Consider the following 14332-nt stretch of genomic DNA (forward strand, 5'->3'; position numbering starts at 1 on the left):
TCATAAGGATGCAAGTAGAAAATGTAGTAACTCTTATTTCTATTATTTTATTGAGCAAAGCTAAGAAATTAAAGTTTTTCTCTTCTCTCTCTCTCTTTCTTTCTTTCTTTTTTTTTTTTTTTTTTGAGACAGAGTCTTGCTTGTTGCCCAGGCTGTAGTGCAGTGATGTGATCTCAGCTCACTGCAATCTCTGCCTCCTGGGTTCAAGCCTTCCTCAGCCTCCCAAGTAGCTGGGACTACAGGTGTGCCACTATGCCTGGTTAATTTTTGTAGTTTTTAGGAGAAATGGGGTATTGTCATTTTGGCTGGCCTTTGGTGATCTGTCCGCCTCAGCCTCCTGAAGTGCTGGGATTACAGGTGTGAGCCACTGTGCTTGGCTAGAAATTTAAGTTTTTCTAATGTTTAATATTTTGGTTGAGAAAATACATGTATATAATTTTATAAATCTAATTTGACATTAATAAGGTATACTAAGTGTTTTTATTGGTGGAGTACTCTATCATAAAAATTTTAAGACCATGTCTGTAGGGGCATGCTGACATCCCTAATGGAAAACTCTTCAAGCTTTTTGTCACTATAATAGCTAACATACATCAGGTGTTTTCTGTGTGTCAGGCACTGTTCTATATGCTTTACAGGTATCAACATACTTATTCCTTACAACCACCTCATGAGATTGGTAGGATTATTAGCATCCTCATCTTAAGGATGAAAAAAGTTGAGCTGGAGAATCAGGTAATTTGTTCAAGGACAGGGTCAGTATGTAGGAAATTCATGATGTAGTCTGACTCCAGCTGCCGCTAGCTTAACCCCTGCTGTGTACTGTGCTGTGCTCTGGTTCCTCTGCCCTCACATGATAGACCCATTTGGCTTTCTGGAGGAGAGGGACCATGTCTGTCTTGCACATTGTGCTAGTTTTTAACTGAATGAAGGAACTTGGGCCTATCATTTCCCTCTCTCTCTTTAAAAATCATCTTTTGCCCCATTTTATTTTCCAAGGGCCTGTCATCTCCAATAGAAACTTTGGACAAGTACTCTTTTATTTTTAACTTGAAGTCATTTTTTCCCCTTGAAATAAATGGATCTGATGAGAAATTGGCATGAGTTTAATTCGCAGTCCAATGGATAGAAACTTTACATGAAAAAAAGTCTGCATTCCTCTTGTACTCATGAGTCAGTTATGAGTCCCAGCCCACCCCTGATATGACTAATGCCTTCCTTTCTTCCTTTATCACAAGGGCATGAGAACAAGAAATAAACCTCAGGCTACAGAAGTACAGTGTATACAGTGTCCTGCAAGCACATATAACCTTAAAACAGCAAAAAGGGCGCAGCAACGTGACAACAGATGTGATAACAGCAAAGAGAAGCAGAACCTAATGTTTTTTGTGTTCATCCACTGATACTCTTTGAATCCTAATTTTTAATTGTTTGGTACAAAGATATGTAATAATTTATTGGGTCTTCTGGGCATTTAAAAGTTATTTTGGTTTGCCAAATATATTTATGATTTCATTTACATGTATAAGAGTATTGGGAGAGTTTTGGAAGTTTTGCGTTCTATCATATTCAAATTGTACTAACTCTGTTTTCTTTTCTGTTTTCCTTCAAGGCTCTATTAAGACACTTACTCTTCCATCAGTAAGTATCCATTTAAAAAATCTGGTTTCAGAAATATATTGCATCAGTGAACTAAATAAATTAATATTTCATTGGATTTTATGTCAATTCACACATTTCATATTTCATGTAAGACTGGCTTGAGTTTAGTTCAGCTTCAGATTATTTACGAATAATATTTCAGGGAGATTGATTATGAGGCTCTTCAAACTCTTGGCAGAGATTTTCTCTTGTAAAATAAAGGACTTCACTGAAGGAAACTGGCCTGGATTATTAGCACAGAAATACCGACTGGTCATAAAAAGAATGAGACCATGTCTTTTGCAGGAACATGGATAGAGCTGGAGGTCATTATCCACAGCAAACTAACACAAGAACAGAAAACCAAGTACCACATGTTCTCCCTACTTACAGGTAGGAGCTGGACAGTGAGAGCACATGGGTACACAAAGGGGAACAACACACACTGGGGCCTACCGGAGGGAGGAGAGAGAGGATCAGGAAAGTAACTAATGGGCACTAGGCTTAGCACCTGGGTGCTGAAATAATCTGTGCAACAAACCCCTTTGACACAAGTTTACCTGTGTAACAAGCCTGCAGTTGTACCCCGAACTTAAAATAAAGGTTAAAAAGGAAAGGAATCTGGGTTGGTTTGGTCCTGCTTCTGCTGTAATGAGCCTTCTAGTGTGGAATGTGAAATTAACACTCTGTTCCTTAGTTTCCTTGTCCTTGAAAAGGGCAGTGCCACACTGAGATGCACTAGAACTCAAGGCAAAAGGACAAATCAGTAATATTGACCCTGTCTTTGTTTAAAACTTTGACTTTTTTGTGCATTGGTTTGCATTAATTTTGATGTTTTAAAGTATTGTATTAAAATATTGTTTTCTTAATTGCTAAGTTTTTTGGTACTGCCTTACATTTTGTACCTTAGACAAGTGCCTCACTTACCTCACCGTAGCCCTGGGCCTGGAAAAGAGGATGTAGATACCATTTTTATCTCACAACATGTCCTAGAGTGAAATGAGATGTGGAAGTGTTGTAGCATTTGCTATAGAAATGGAAAGGGGTTACTATTTTGTTGAGAGATTCATAAAACCTAATTAGATGCTTATAAAGAATCTTACTTCCTATAACTTTGATTTGGAAGTTTGTACTTTTATTACTATGCTTGTTTTGGGGCTTTGCATGTTTAATGTACAATATAGTAGACCACAGCATCCAATATCAGGTACAATTTGTATATGTACTTTTCTGAGAACAGATGACTACTGACTTAGGTCCTGACACATAGCATACTCGAATAGTATCAGCATTACCTCATAAGCCAGTTTTGCTTATTACCTTAAATTGTTTTTTTTTTTTTTTTTTGAGACAAGGTCTTGCTCTGTTGCCCAGGCTGGTATTCAGTGGTACGATCGTGGTTCACCGCAGCCTCAACCTCCCAGGTCCAGGCAATCTTCTAATTTCAGTCTCCTGAGTAGCTAGGACTACTGGCACTACAGGACCACCAAGCCTGGCTAATTTTTAATTTTTTTGTAGAAACAGGTCTCCATATGTTGCCCAGGCTGGTCTCAAACTCCTGGGCTCAATCAATCCTTCTGCCTTGATCTCCCAAAGTGCTGGGATTACAGGAGTGAGCCACCACACCTGGCCCACTTGCTAGCTTTTGAAAGTTACTTGCCGAGCACATTCAGAAACCACATTTGTTTTGGGAGGTTTATAGAGAATGTTGTACCTCAAACAATACTTTATAAAAATTACTCAGTATGCTATATCTATTCTGTTTCTTACATACTATATTTATGCTTTCTTTCCTAAGAAATAAACTGCTACTAATAATAGAAAGTGGAGGAAAAAAGGCATAAGCAGGCAGAAGTGGGGGAAAAGCCCTGCAGTCTTTGTGGCAATAAAACATTAGATTACATTAAAATAAACTAAAACATTAGATGCTGGCCCCAGTGCCTGTGTGCAGAACTTTTTTGAAAGGGTATTCCAGTGGTAAGATCAAAATAAATCCTGTGTTATATATTTGCCCTATAACAGAAGGAGGGTGGGGTTTAAGTTCAGGAATCACAGCTTAAAGCACAATAATTGTCTGGTCTCCTCAGAGGAGTTTGCAGTTTCACATACCAGAAGCGTAGAAAGGCTGAAAGGAGAAGGTGGGGCAAGGGCGTGAGAGTTTCTTCCAATGATGCCAGTATAAACTATATGTGTCTGAGCTACTATTAGCTAGAAATTTGTCTACTATACTTCTTTTAAGTCTTAAGCATGTGAAATACTAACTCTGACATCCAGTATTTGTCTTTAATATTATGGTATTTTAATATTTTAATATTATGGTATTGTATATAAATAGCTATATTTATATACAATTGAAATGGCCTAGTACTAAATATAGGTATTATTTATTATTATTTATTGAAAGCTCTACTAGATATTATATTTTGGAGTATCTCTTTTTAGTAAAACACAGTTTGAAAGACTTAGAGATAAAGTGTGTGGACAAATTTGGTAATGCTTGACAAAAAGAGGTGACTCCGCATTTTAATAGTTTTCAGTTAAAGCAGAACCAACTTTTTTTTTCCCACTGAGAACATACCTGTGGATAGAACCACCTTTTAAAGTGCACTTGCATTCTGAATGAATGTAGTATTTTAAATTATTTTAAGGTCTTTATGGCTTTTTACTGTAAAATATAAATATTTCAAGAGTGTATTAACACAATGTGTTTTTTATTTCTGATTTACTCATTGTACTTCGAGACACTAAAATAACTCTCAATATGAAGTAAATAAAAACCATATTGATGCTTAATATAAATATTATTGTTTTGTACACAATATGGCAGAAAAACTTGTTTTGTTCTCTTTGTCAAATGAGGGAGTGGTTTTATTTGATTATAAATGTTTTTAATGTGTAAGTATAATTACTAATATATTTTGAATGGAAACTATCATCTTAGATTCTCAATTTTATTTTGAAAAATTGTCTTTGCTATGTTTAGTAACTGGCATTATTCATGAAATATGTGAGGATAAATACTATTGTGCTGTCTCAGTTTCCTTACAGCAGTAAATCTTTCAGAGAAGGTGAAATGGCTTTAGACAGCCCAGATTAGAATAAGTAACCCTTAATTATTGCCTAGCAAGAATCTTTTTGAGGATGCTTTCTTTATGTATCCTAGGCAGAGAGCTGTCATCTCTTCAGAGAGTTTGCATTTATGTATACACAAAACAGACATGCATAAGTGAGAATCTACACACCCAATCCAGAGGCTGATTGATATTCTGTTGGTCAAAGCTTAGGGATATTGTCAATTCCCAGACTCTTGTCCTGCTTCAGACAGCCTCTCACTGTGGGAACTGCACCTTCCTCCAGCCCCGTGCCCTCTGGTCAAGGAGTCCAAAATCTCTGTGAGTAAATAATTGATTCCTGTGTAAGAGCTATGAAAGTCACTGATCAAAGAACAGCTTTTTATTTTCCTCACCACTTTTGGGAACTCTTTTTAGTAACTATGGCCCAAAGAAGGCTGAAGGCAATTTACCAGTAATGACACAGGAGCTTCTGTGACCTCATGGTGTCCACTCTGCTGTGGGCAGGTTATAACTCACTCCAGATCTGGCACAGACAGAGAAACTTTCATAAAAATAAAAAAATTGCTTAAAATCAATAATCTTTTCTCCAGTCTTTTCATTATTTGACCCCCTTGTTAACAATGGAGCACTGAGGAGGGTGGGGTTTAAGTTCAGAAATCACAGCCTGAAGCACAATAATTGTCTAGTTTCCTCAGAGGAGTTTCAGTTGAGGTCTGTGTTGACACTGCAAGACTCAGGAGCACCACCCAGAATGCATGGTGATATCCCAAGGCATGTGGTGATGCCCTGTGCTTCATAAGGCACTCAGATCTAATGATTCACCCAGGCCCATGTTGTCATCTCTGGGTGGCCTGCCTTGGGGTTAACACTGAGTCTTTGAGGATCCCAAATCACCTAAATTTTATATATGGCAAGGTGGGGTTTTTAGCGGGGAAAAGTTAAAAAAGCAAATTAGTTAAGGTAACTCAAAGGAGCAGGAGGATAGTCAGCAATGTTTTCCCTGAGTCAGTGTCAGCTCCCTGAAGGAGGATGGAGTAGGAGGTAGAATAAAATGTTTTTGGACACATTTGCATTTAGTTCTCTGACCCTTTAGCCTGCTTGTGGTTAATAGATTTCTTTTTTTCTTAAAATTTTTATTGCATTTTAGGTTTTGGGGTACATGTGCAGAACATGCAAGATAGTTTCATAGGTACACACGTGGCAGTGTGATTTGCTGCCTTCTTCCCCTTCACTCACATCTGGCATTTCTCCCCAGGCTATCCCTCCCCAGCTCCCCTCCCTGCTGTCCCTCCCTTATTCCCCCCAATAGACCCCAGTGTGTAGTGCGCCCTTCCCTGTGTCCATGTGTTCTCATTGTTCATCACTCACCTATGAGTGAGAATATGCGGTATTTCATTTTCTGTTCTTGTGTCAGTTTGCTGAGAATGATGTTCTCCAGATTCATCCATGTTCCTAAAAAGGACACGAACTCATCATTTTTGATTGCTGCATAATATTCCATGGTGTATATGTGCCACATTTTCCCAGTCCAGTCTATCATCAATGGGCATTTGGGTTGGTTCCAGGTCTTTGCTATTGTAAACAGTGCTGCAATGAACATTTGTGTTCATGTGTCCTTATAGTAAAACGATTTATAGTCCTTTGGATATATACCCAGTAATGGGATTGCTGGGTCAAATGGAATTTCTATTTCTAGGTCCTTGAGGAATCGCCACACTGTCTTCCACAATGGTTGAACTAATTTACACTCCCACCAACAGTGTAAAAGTGTTCCTTTTTCTCCACATCCTCTCCAGCATCTGTTGTCTCCAGATTTTTTAATGATCACCATTCTAACTGGCGTGAGATGGTATCTCAATGTGGTTTTGATTTGCATCTCTCTGATGACCAGTGACGATGAGCATTTTTTCATATGATTGTTGGCCTTATATATGTCTTCTTTTGTAAACTGCCTGTTCATATCCTTTGCCCACTTTTGAATGGGCTTGTTTGTTTTTTTCCTGTAAATCTGTTTGAGTTCTTTGTAAATTCTGGATATCAGCCCTTTGTCAGATGGGTAAACTGCAAAAATTTTTTCCCATTCTGTTGGTTGCCGATTCACTCTAGTGACTGTTTCTTTTGCCGTGCAGAAGCTGTGGAGTTTGATTAGGTCCCATTTGTCTATTTTGGCTTTTGTTGCCAATGGTTTTGGTGTTTTGGCCATGAAGTCCTTGCCTACTCCTATGTCCTGAATGGTTTTGCCTAGATTTTCTTGTAGGGTTTTTAATGGCGTCAGGTCTTATGTTTAAGTCTTTAATCCATCTGGAGTTAATTTTAGTGTAAGGAGTCAGGAAGGGGTCCAGTTTCTGCTTTCTGCACATGGCTAGCCAGTTTTCCCGATACCATTTATTGAACAGGGAGTCCTTTCCCCATTGCTTTTTTTTGTCAGGTTTATCAACGATTGTATGGTTGTAGATATGTTGTGTTGCCTCCGATGCCTCTGTTCTGTTCCATTGGTCTATATCTCTGTTTTGGTACCAGTACCATGCTGTTTTGATTACTGTAGCCTTGTAGTATAGTTTGAAGTCCAGTAGTGTGATGCCTCCTGCTGTGTTCTTTTTGCTTAGAATTGACTTGGCTATGTGGGCTCTCTTTGGTTCCATATGAAGTTCAAGGTGGTTTTTTCCAGTTCTGTGAAAAAAGTCAATGGTAGCTTGATGGGGATAGCGTTGAGTGTAAATTACTTTGGGCAGTATGGCCATTTTCACTATATTGATTCTTCCTAACCATGAACATGGAATGTTTCTCCATCTGTTTGTGTCCTCTCATTTCGTTGAGCAGTGGTTTCTAGTTTTCCTTGAAGAGGTCCCTTACGTTCCTTGTAAGTTGTATTTCTAGGTATTTTATTCTCTTTGTAGCAATTGTGAATGGCAGTTCGTTCTTGATTTGGCTCTCTTTAAGTCTGTTGTTGGTGTATAGGAACGCTTGTGATTTTTGCACATTGATTTTTATATCCTGAGACTTTGCTGAAGTTGCTTATCAGTTTCAGGGTTTTTGGGCTGAGACGATGGGGTCTTCTAGATATACTATCATGTCATCTGCAAATAGAGACAATTTGGCTTCCTCCTTTCCTATTTGAATACCCTTTATTTCTTTTTCTTGCCTGATTGCTCTGGTTAAAACTTCCAGTACTATATTGAATAGGAGTGGTGAGAGAGGGCATCCTTGTCTAGTGCCAGATTTCAAAGGGAATGCTTCCAGTTTTTGCCCATTCAGTATGTTATTGGCTGTTGGTTTGTCGTAAATAGCTTTTATTATTTTGAGATACATTTCATCAATACTGAGTTTATTGAGGGTTTTTAGCATAAAGGGCTGTTGAATTTTGTCAAATGCCTTCTCTGCGTCAATTGAGATAATCATGTGGTTTTTGTTTTTGGTTCTGTGTGTGTGGTGAATTACGTTTATAGACTTGTGTATGTTGAACCAGCCTTGCATCCCTGGGATGAATCCTACTTGATCATGATGGATAAGCTTTTTGATGTGCTGTTGCAATCGGCTTGCCAGTATTTTATTGAAGATTTTTGCATCTATGTTCATCATGGATATTGGCCTGAAGTTTTCTTTTCTTGTTGAGTCTCTGCCGGGTTTTGGTATCAGGATGATGTTGGTCTCATAAAATGATTTGGGAAGGATTCCCTCTTTTTGGATTATTTGGAATAGTTTCAGAAGGAATGGTACCAGCTCCTCTTTGTGTGTCTGGTAGAATTTGGCTGTGAACCCATCTGGACCTGGGCTTTTTTTGTGTAGTAGGCTCTTAATTGCTGCCTCAACTTCAGACCTTGTTATTGGTCTATTCATAGTTTCGGCTTCCTCCTGATTTAGGCTTGGGAGGAATTTATTCGTTTCTTCCAGGTTTATTAGTTTACGTGTATAGAGTTGTTTTTAATATTCTCTGATGATGGTTTGAATTTCTGTGGAATCTGTGGTGATTTCCCCTTTATCGTTTTTTATTACATCTATGTGGTTATTCTCTCTCTCTTTTTTTTTTAATCAGTCTGGCTAGTGGTCTGTCTATTTTGTTGATCTTTTCAAAAAACCAGCTCTTGTATTTATTGATTTTTTGAAGGGTTTTTCGTGTCTCTATCTCCTTAAGTTCTGCTCTGATCTTAGTTATTTCTTGTCTTCTGCTAGGTTTTGAGTTTTTTTTATCTTGCTCCTCTAGCTCTTTCAATTTTGACGATAGGGTGTCAATTTTGGATCTCTCCACTCTTCTCATGTGGGCACTTATTGCTATATATTTTCCTCTAGAGACCGCTTTAAATGTGTCCCAGAGATTCTGGTATGTTGTGTGTTTGTTCTCGTTGGTTTTGAAGAACTTCTTTATTTCTGCCTTCATTTCATTATTTATCCAATGAACATTCAAGAGCCAGTTGTTCAGTTTCCATGAAGTGGTGCAGTTCTGAGTTAGTTTCTGAATTCTGAGTTCTAACTTGACTGCACTGTGGTCTGAGAGACTGTTTGTTATGATTTCAGTTGTTTTGCATTTGATGAGCAGTGCTTTACTTCCAATTATGTGGTCAGTTTTAGAGTAGGTATGATGTGGTGCTGAGAAGAATGTATGTTCTGTGGATTTGGGGTGGAGAGTTCTGTAAACGTCTATCAGGTTTGCTTGTTCTAGGTCTGAGTTCAAGCCCTGGATATCCTTTTTAATTTTCTGTCTGGTTGATCTTTCTAATATTGACAGTGGAGTGTTGAAGTCTCCCACTATTATTGTGTGGGAGTCTAAGTCTGTTTGTAAGTCATTAAGAACTTGCCTTATATATCTGGGTGCTCCTGTATTGGGTCCATATATATTTAGGATCGTTAGCTCTTCTTGTTGTATCGATCCTTTTAACATTATGTAATGTCCTTCTCTGTCTCTTTTGATCTTTGTTGCTTTAAAGTCTGTTTTATCAGAGACGAGAATTGCAACTCCTGCTTTTTTTGCTCTCCATTTGCTTGGTAAATCTTCCTCCATCCCTTTATTTTGAGCCTTTGTGTATCCTTGCATGTGAGATGGGTTTCTTGGATACAGCACACTGATGGGTTTTGGCTTTTTATCCAATTTGCCAGTCTGTGTCTTTTGATTGGTGCATTTAGCCCATTTACATTTAGGTTTAATATTGTTATGTGTGAATTTGATACTGCCATTTTGATGCTAGCTGGCTGTTTTGCCCGTTAGTTGATGCAGATTCTTCATTTTGTTGATGCTCTTTAGCATTTAGTGTGATTTTGGAATGGCTGGTACTGGTTGTTCCTTTTTATGTGTAGTGCCTCTTTCAGGAGCTCTTGTAAAGCAGGCCTGTGGTGACAAAATCTCTGAGCACTTGCTTGTTTGCAAAGGATTTTATTTTTCCTTCACTTATAAAGCTCAGTTTGGCTGGATATGAAATTCTGGGTTGAAAGTTCTTTTCTTTAAGGGTGTCGAATATCAGCCCCCACTCTCTTCTGGCTTGTAGGGTTTCTGCCGAGAGATCTGCTGTGAGTCTGATGGGCTTCCCTTTGTGGGTGACCTGACCTTTCTCTCTGGCTGCCCTTAGCATTTTCTCCTTCATTTCAACCCTGGTGTATCTGACGATTATGTGCCTTGGGGTTGCTCTTCTTGTGGAATATCTTTGTGGTGTTCTCTGTATTTCCTGGACTTGAATATTGGCCTGCCTTGCTAGGTTGGGGAAATTTTCCTGGATAATATCCTGAAGAGTATTTTCCAGCTTGTATTCATTCTCTTCATCACATTCAGGTACACCTATCAAATGTAGATTAGGTCTCTTCACATATTCCCACATTTCTTGGAGACTTTGTTCATTCCTTTTTGTGCTTTTTTCCTCTAATCTTTGCTTCTTGTTTTATTTCATTGAGTTGATCTTTGACTTCTGATATCCTTTCTTCTGCTTGGTCAATTCGGCTGTTGAAACTTGTGCATGCTTCGCGACGTTCTCGTGTTGTGTTTTTCAGCTCCTTCAATTCGCTCATATTCCTCTCTAAGTTATCCATTCTTGTTATCATTTCATCAAATATTTTTTTCTAATCTTTTTTCAAGATTCTTAGTGTCTTTGCATTGATTTAGAACATTTTTTTTAGCTCACGGAAGTTTCTCATTACCCACCTTCTGAAGTCTGATTCCGTTATTTCATCACACTCATTTTCTGTCCAGCTTTTTTCCCTTGCTGGTGAGGAGTTTTGGTCCTTTGAAGGAGGTGAGGTGTTCTGGTTTCGGGTGTTTTCCTCCTTTTTGCGCTGGTTTCTTCCCATCTTTGTGGATTTATCCACCTGTTGTCAGAGTGGTTGCTGATTTTCCGATTGGGTCTCTGAGTGCATCCAGATTGTTGATGATAAAGTATTTCTGTTTCTTAGTTTTCCTTCTAACAGTCTGGCCCCACTGCTGTAGGACTGCTGAGGTCCACTCCAGACCCTGCTTGCCTGGGGAACTCCTGTAGCAGCTGTGGAACCGTGAGGGTTGCTACCAGATTCTTCTGCTATATTTGTCTCTGAATGATGCCCGCCAAATGTCAGTCTGATCAGTCCTTTGTGAGGTGACTCTTTGGATATACGGGGGTCAGGGAGCTGCTTGAGGAGGCAGTCTGTACTTTATAGGAGCTCTAGTGCTGAGCTGTGAGCTCCGTTGTTCATTCAGGGCTGCTAGGCAGGTACGTTTAAGTCTGCTGCAGCAGAACTCATTAAGCCCTTTTTTTTTCCTCAGGTGCTCTGTCCCGGGGAGTTAGGGCTTTATTTATGAGTATCCGTTTCACTTTCCTGCCCAGCGAGGAGGCAGTCTAGTCACTGCCTGCCTGTAGTGGCTATGATGAGCTGCCGTGGGTTCCGCCCTACTGCCGTGGGCTCTGCCCTACTGTCATGGGCTTCGCCCTGCTGCCGTGTGTAATTCCCTGTAGTCCTGTTTATATGGGTATGGTTAGAACTGCAGTGGCGATGGTGGCCCACCTCTGTAGTGGCAGACTCTCTCTGTTATTGTTAATAGATTTCTTTAGCTCTAGGCCTCTGTTTTGTTAATTTGACATCAGACTTCAATCTCTGTGCCACTAAAATGATCAAACTTTTATCCAAATTATAAAAAGCAATCCCATTAGATATATTTTTAAACATGAAATATTTAGAAATTGATGCCCCTTATAAGCATATAATATTCTGGTTTCTGGCATATGTATTTTATTCTTTATAGTATTAGGAAATCTGATTCAAAGAGTCTGAGGGCTGAAGTATCACTTGAGAAAGTAGAATTTAAGATTGCAAGTTCCAGGCTAGACACTCTGCTATAGTAGGGCACAGATCTTTGGTTCATGTTGTATCCCAAGTACCTAGGATAACCTGGTACACAAAGGATGCTCAGTAAATTCTTCTTTAGGACAGGCGTGATGGCTGACACCTATAATCCCATCACTTTGGAAGGCTGAGGCAGGTGGATCACTTGAGGTCAGGAGTTCAAGACCAGCCTGGCCAACACAGTGAAACCCTGTCTTTACTAAAAATACAAAATTGGTCGGGTGTGGTAACATACACCTGTAGTCCCAGCTACTTGGGACACTGAAGCAGGAGAATTGCTGGAACCCAGGAGGTGGAGGCTGCAGTGAGCTGAGATCAAGCCACTGCACTCCAGCCTGGGCAACAGAGCAAGACTTTGGCTTGAAACAAAATAAAACAAACAAAACACTTCCTTATTGAAGAAAAGCAAAAATTGACACCAGAAGTCATTCGAAGGTGACATACCAATTGTTTTTCCTAACACTTTATTATTAACTTTCCAAATATACGAAAACCTTGAAAACATTTTATGATGAACACTCCTATACCTGCCACTTAGAGTCTACCATTAATGTTTTACTATACTTGCTCTATCATTTTCTTCATATTCTTAACCATATTGATAATATTCTGATGTCTGTTATTACTGGAAAATCCCCTTTGAGATACCTGTAGACAAAACTTATTTGCAAAAATGAGTCAGGGTATAGTTTCAGGACCTCAGTTTTAACATGAAAATCAGCTAAAAGTCAAGCATGCTAGTTAGCTATTGCTAAGTAACCCTAAAACTGCTTCAAACAACAATAAACCTTTACTTTTATTACTTCTCTCAGTTTTTGTAGGTGAAGAATTTGGGAGCAATATGGTTGGGCATTTCTGATTTGGAGTTTCACGAGGTTGCCATCATGGTATCAGCTAGGGCTGCAGACATCTGCAGCCTTCACCGGGGCCGTGGCATTCTGCGAGGCAGCTCATTCACTCGGCTTACATGTTGGTGGTGGTGGTTTGTGGGAGGCCCTGGTTCCTCCCAGTGGGTCCTCTCCACAGGCTTCTCTAGTGTCCTTGTCATCACTCTGGCTTCCCACAGAGTGAGTGATCCTAGCGAGAAAGAGAGACAACAGGGCAGAAGGTATTCTTTTTAAAGACATAACCTCATTTTAAGATTTAGAAGAAAATCACTAAGTCGGAGGAATTAAAGATTCCGCAGTGATTGATTCACCTTTTGAAGGGAGGAAGGTCAGAGTATTTCTGGACATATTTTAAAATTACCACATCAAGGTTCTTATTAGAGTAGGATAGTTCAAGGTGATCTTGAGTCTCGGCTAGTGAGTTGGAGCAACTTTCTTAACTACTCTAAGCCCCCGCTTTGTGTGTGTGTGTGTGTGTGTGTGTGTGTGTGTGTGAGAAATGGTTTTGATGAGAGTATCTAGTAATGCTAGAAGGTATGATTTCTATTGCTGTTATTATTTTGAGATGACGTCTCACTCTGTTGCCCAGGCTGGAGTGCAGTGGCATGATCTTGGCTTACTGCAACCTCTGCCTCCTGTATTCAAGTGATTCTCCTGCCTCAGCCTCCCAGAGTAGCTGAGACTACAGACTTGTACCACCTGGATAATTTTTTTTTTTCCTGATATGCCTGGCTAATTTTTTTTTTTCTGAGATGGAGTCTCACTCTGTCAGCCAGGCTGTAATGCAGTGGCACAATCTTGGCTCACTGCAACCTCCGCCTCCTGGGTTCAAGCGATTCTCCTGCCTCAGCCTCCCGAGTAGCTGGGACTACAGGCGTCTGCCACCATGCCCAACTAATTTTTGTATTTTAAGTAGAGACAGGGTTTTACTATGTGGCCAGGATGGTCTTGATCTCTTGACCTTGTGATCCACTCACTTCAGCCTCCCAAAGTGCTGGGATTACAGGCGTGAGCCACCATGCCCAACCTAATTTTTGTATTTTTAGTAGAGACAGGGTTTCACCATGTTGACCAAACTGGTCTCGAACTCCTGACCTTAGGTGATCCACCTGCCTCGGCCTCCCAAAGTGCTGGGATTACAGGTGTGAGCCACCACACCCAAGAAGGATTTCTGTTATTAATAGTAGTAGCAGAAGTAGCAGCATTATCATGCCTACCAAGACTATGACACATATGGGCAAGATACATTAGGAGAATGCATCTCAGAAAACAGCTTGAGAGAAAAGGCAAGAAAACAAATCTTGTGCAAAAGAGCTTTTTATCGGTTGACTGCCTCAAATAGGGTGAGTGTGGAAAAGAGGGTTGAAGAATGTTAGGTATTCTGACCTGCAATAACTGTTAGGGAGGACAAATTGGCACTTGGAATAGGAAATG

The 14332-nt window shown here is 39.7% G+C and overlaps 1 protein-coding gene across 12 annotated transcripts in view; it reads left to right on the forward strand.

The window, feature by feature from the left end:
- CD109 (CD109 molecule) overlaps window positions 1-14332 on the forward strand; it is a 305344-nt gene that overhangs the window by 174342 nt on the left and 116670 nt on the right. For 11 of the 12 annotated variants that reach the window (XM_054254174.2, XM_078369551.1, XM_054254172.2 and 8 more), the window contains one exon: window positions 1613-1641. Coding sequence is in view for 5 of the 12 variants with exons in the window: in XM_054254169.2 (XP_054110144.1) it covers window positions 1613-1641 (29 nt within the window). In the remaining 7 variants the exon portion in view is untranslated. Of the gene's footprint in view, window positions 1-1612; window positions 1642-4804; window positions 5034-14332 lie in introns of all 12 variants that reach the window. The other variant, XM_078369550.1, reaches the window with a different exon arrangement.

This window comes from Callithrix jacchus, chromosome 4 (genome assembly GCF_049354715.1).
Source record: "Callithrix jacchus isolate 240 chromosome 4, calJac240_pri, whole genome shotgun sequence".
Classification (NCBI taxonomy): domain Eukaryota; kingdom Metazoa; phylum Chordata; class Mammalia; order Primates; family Cebidae; genus Callithrix; species Callithrix jacchus.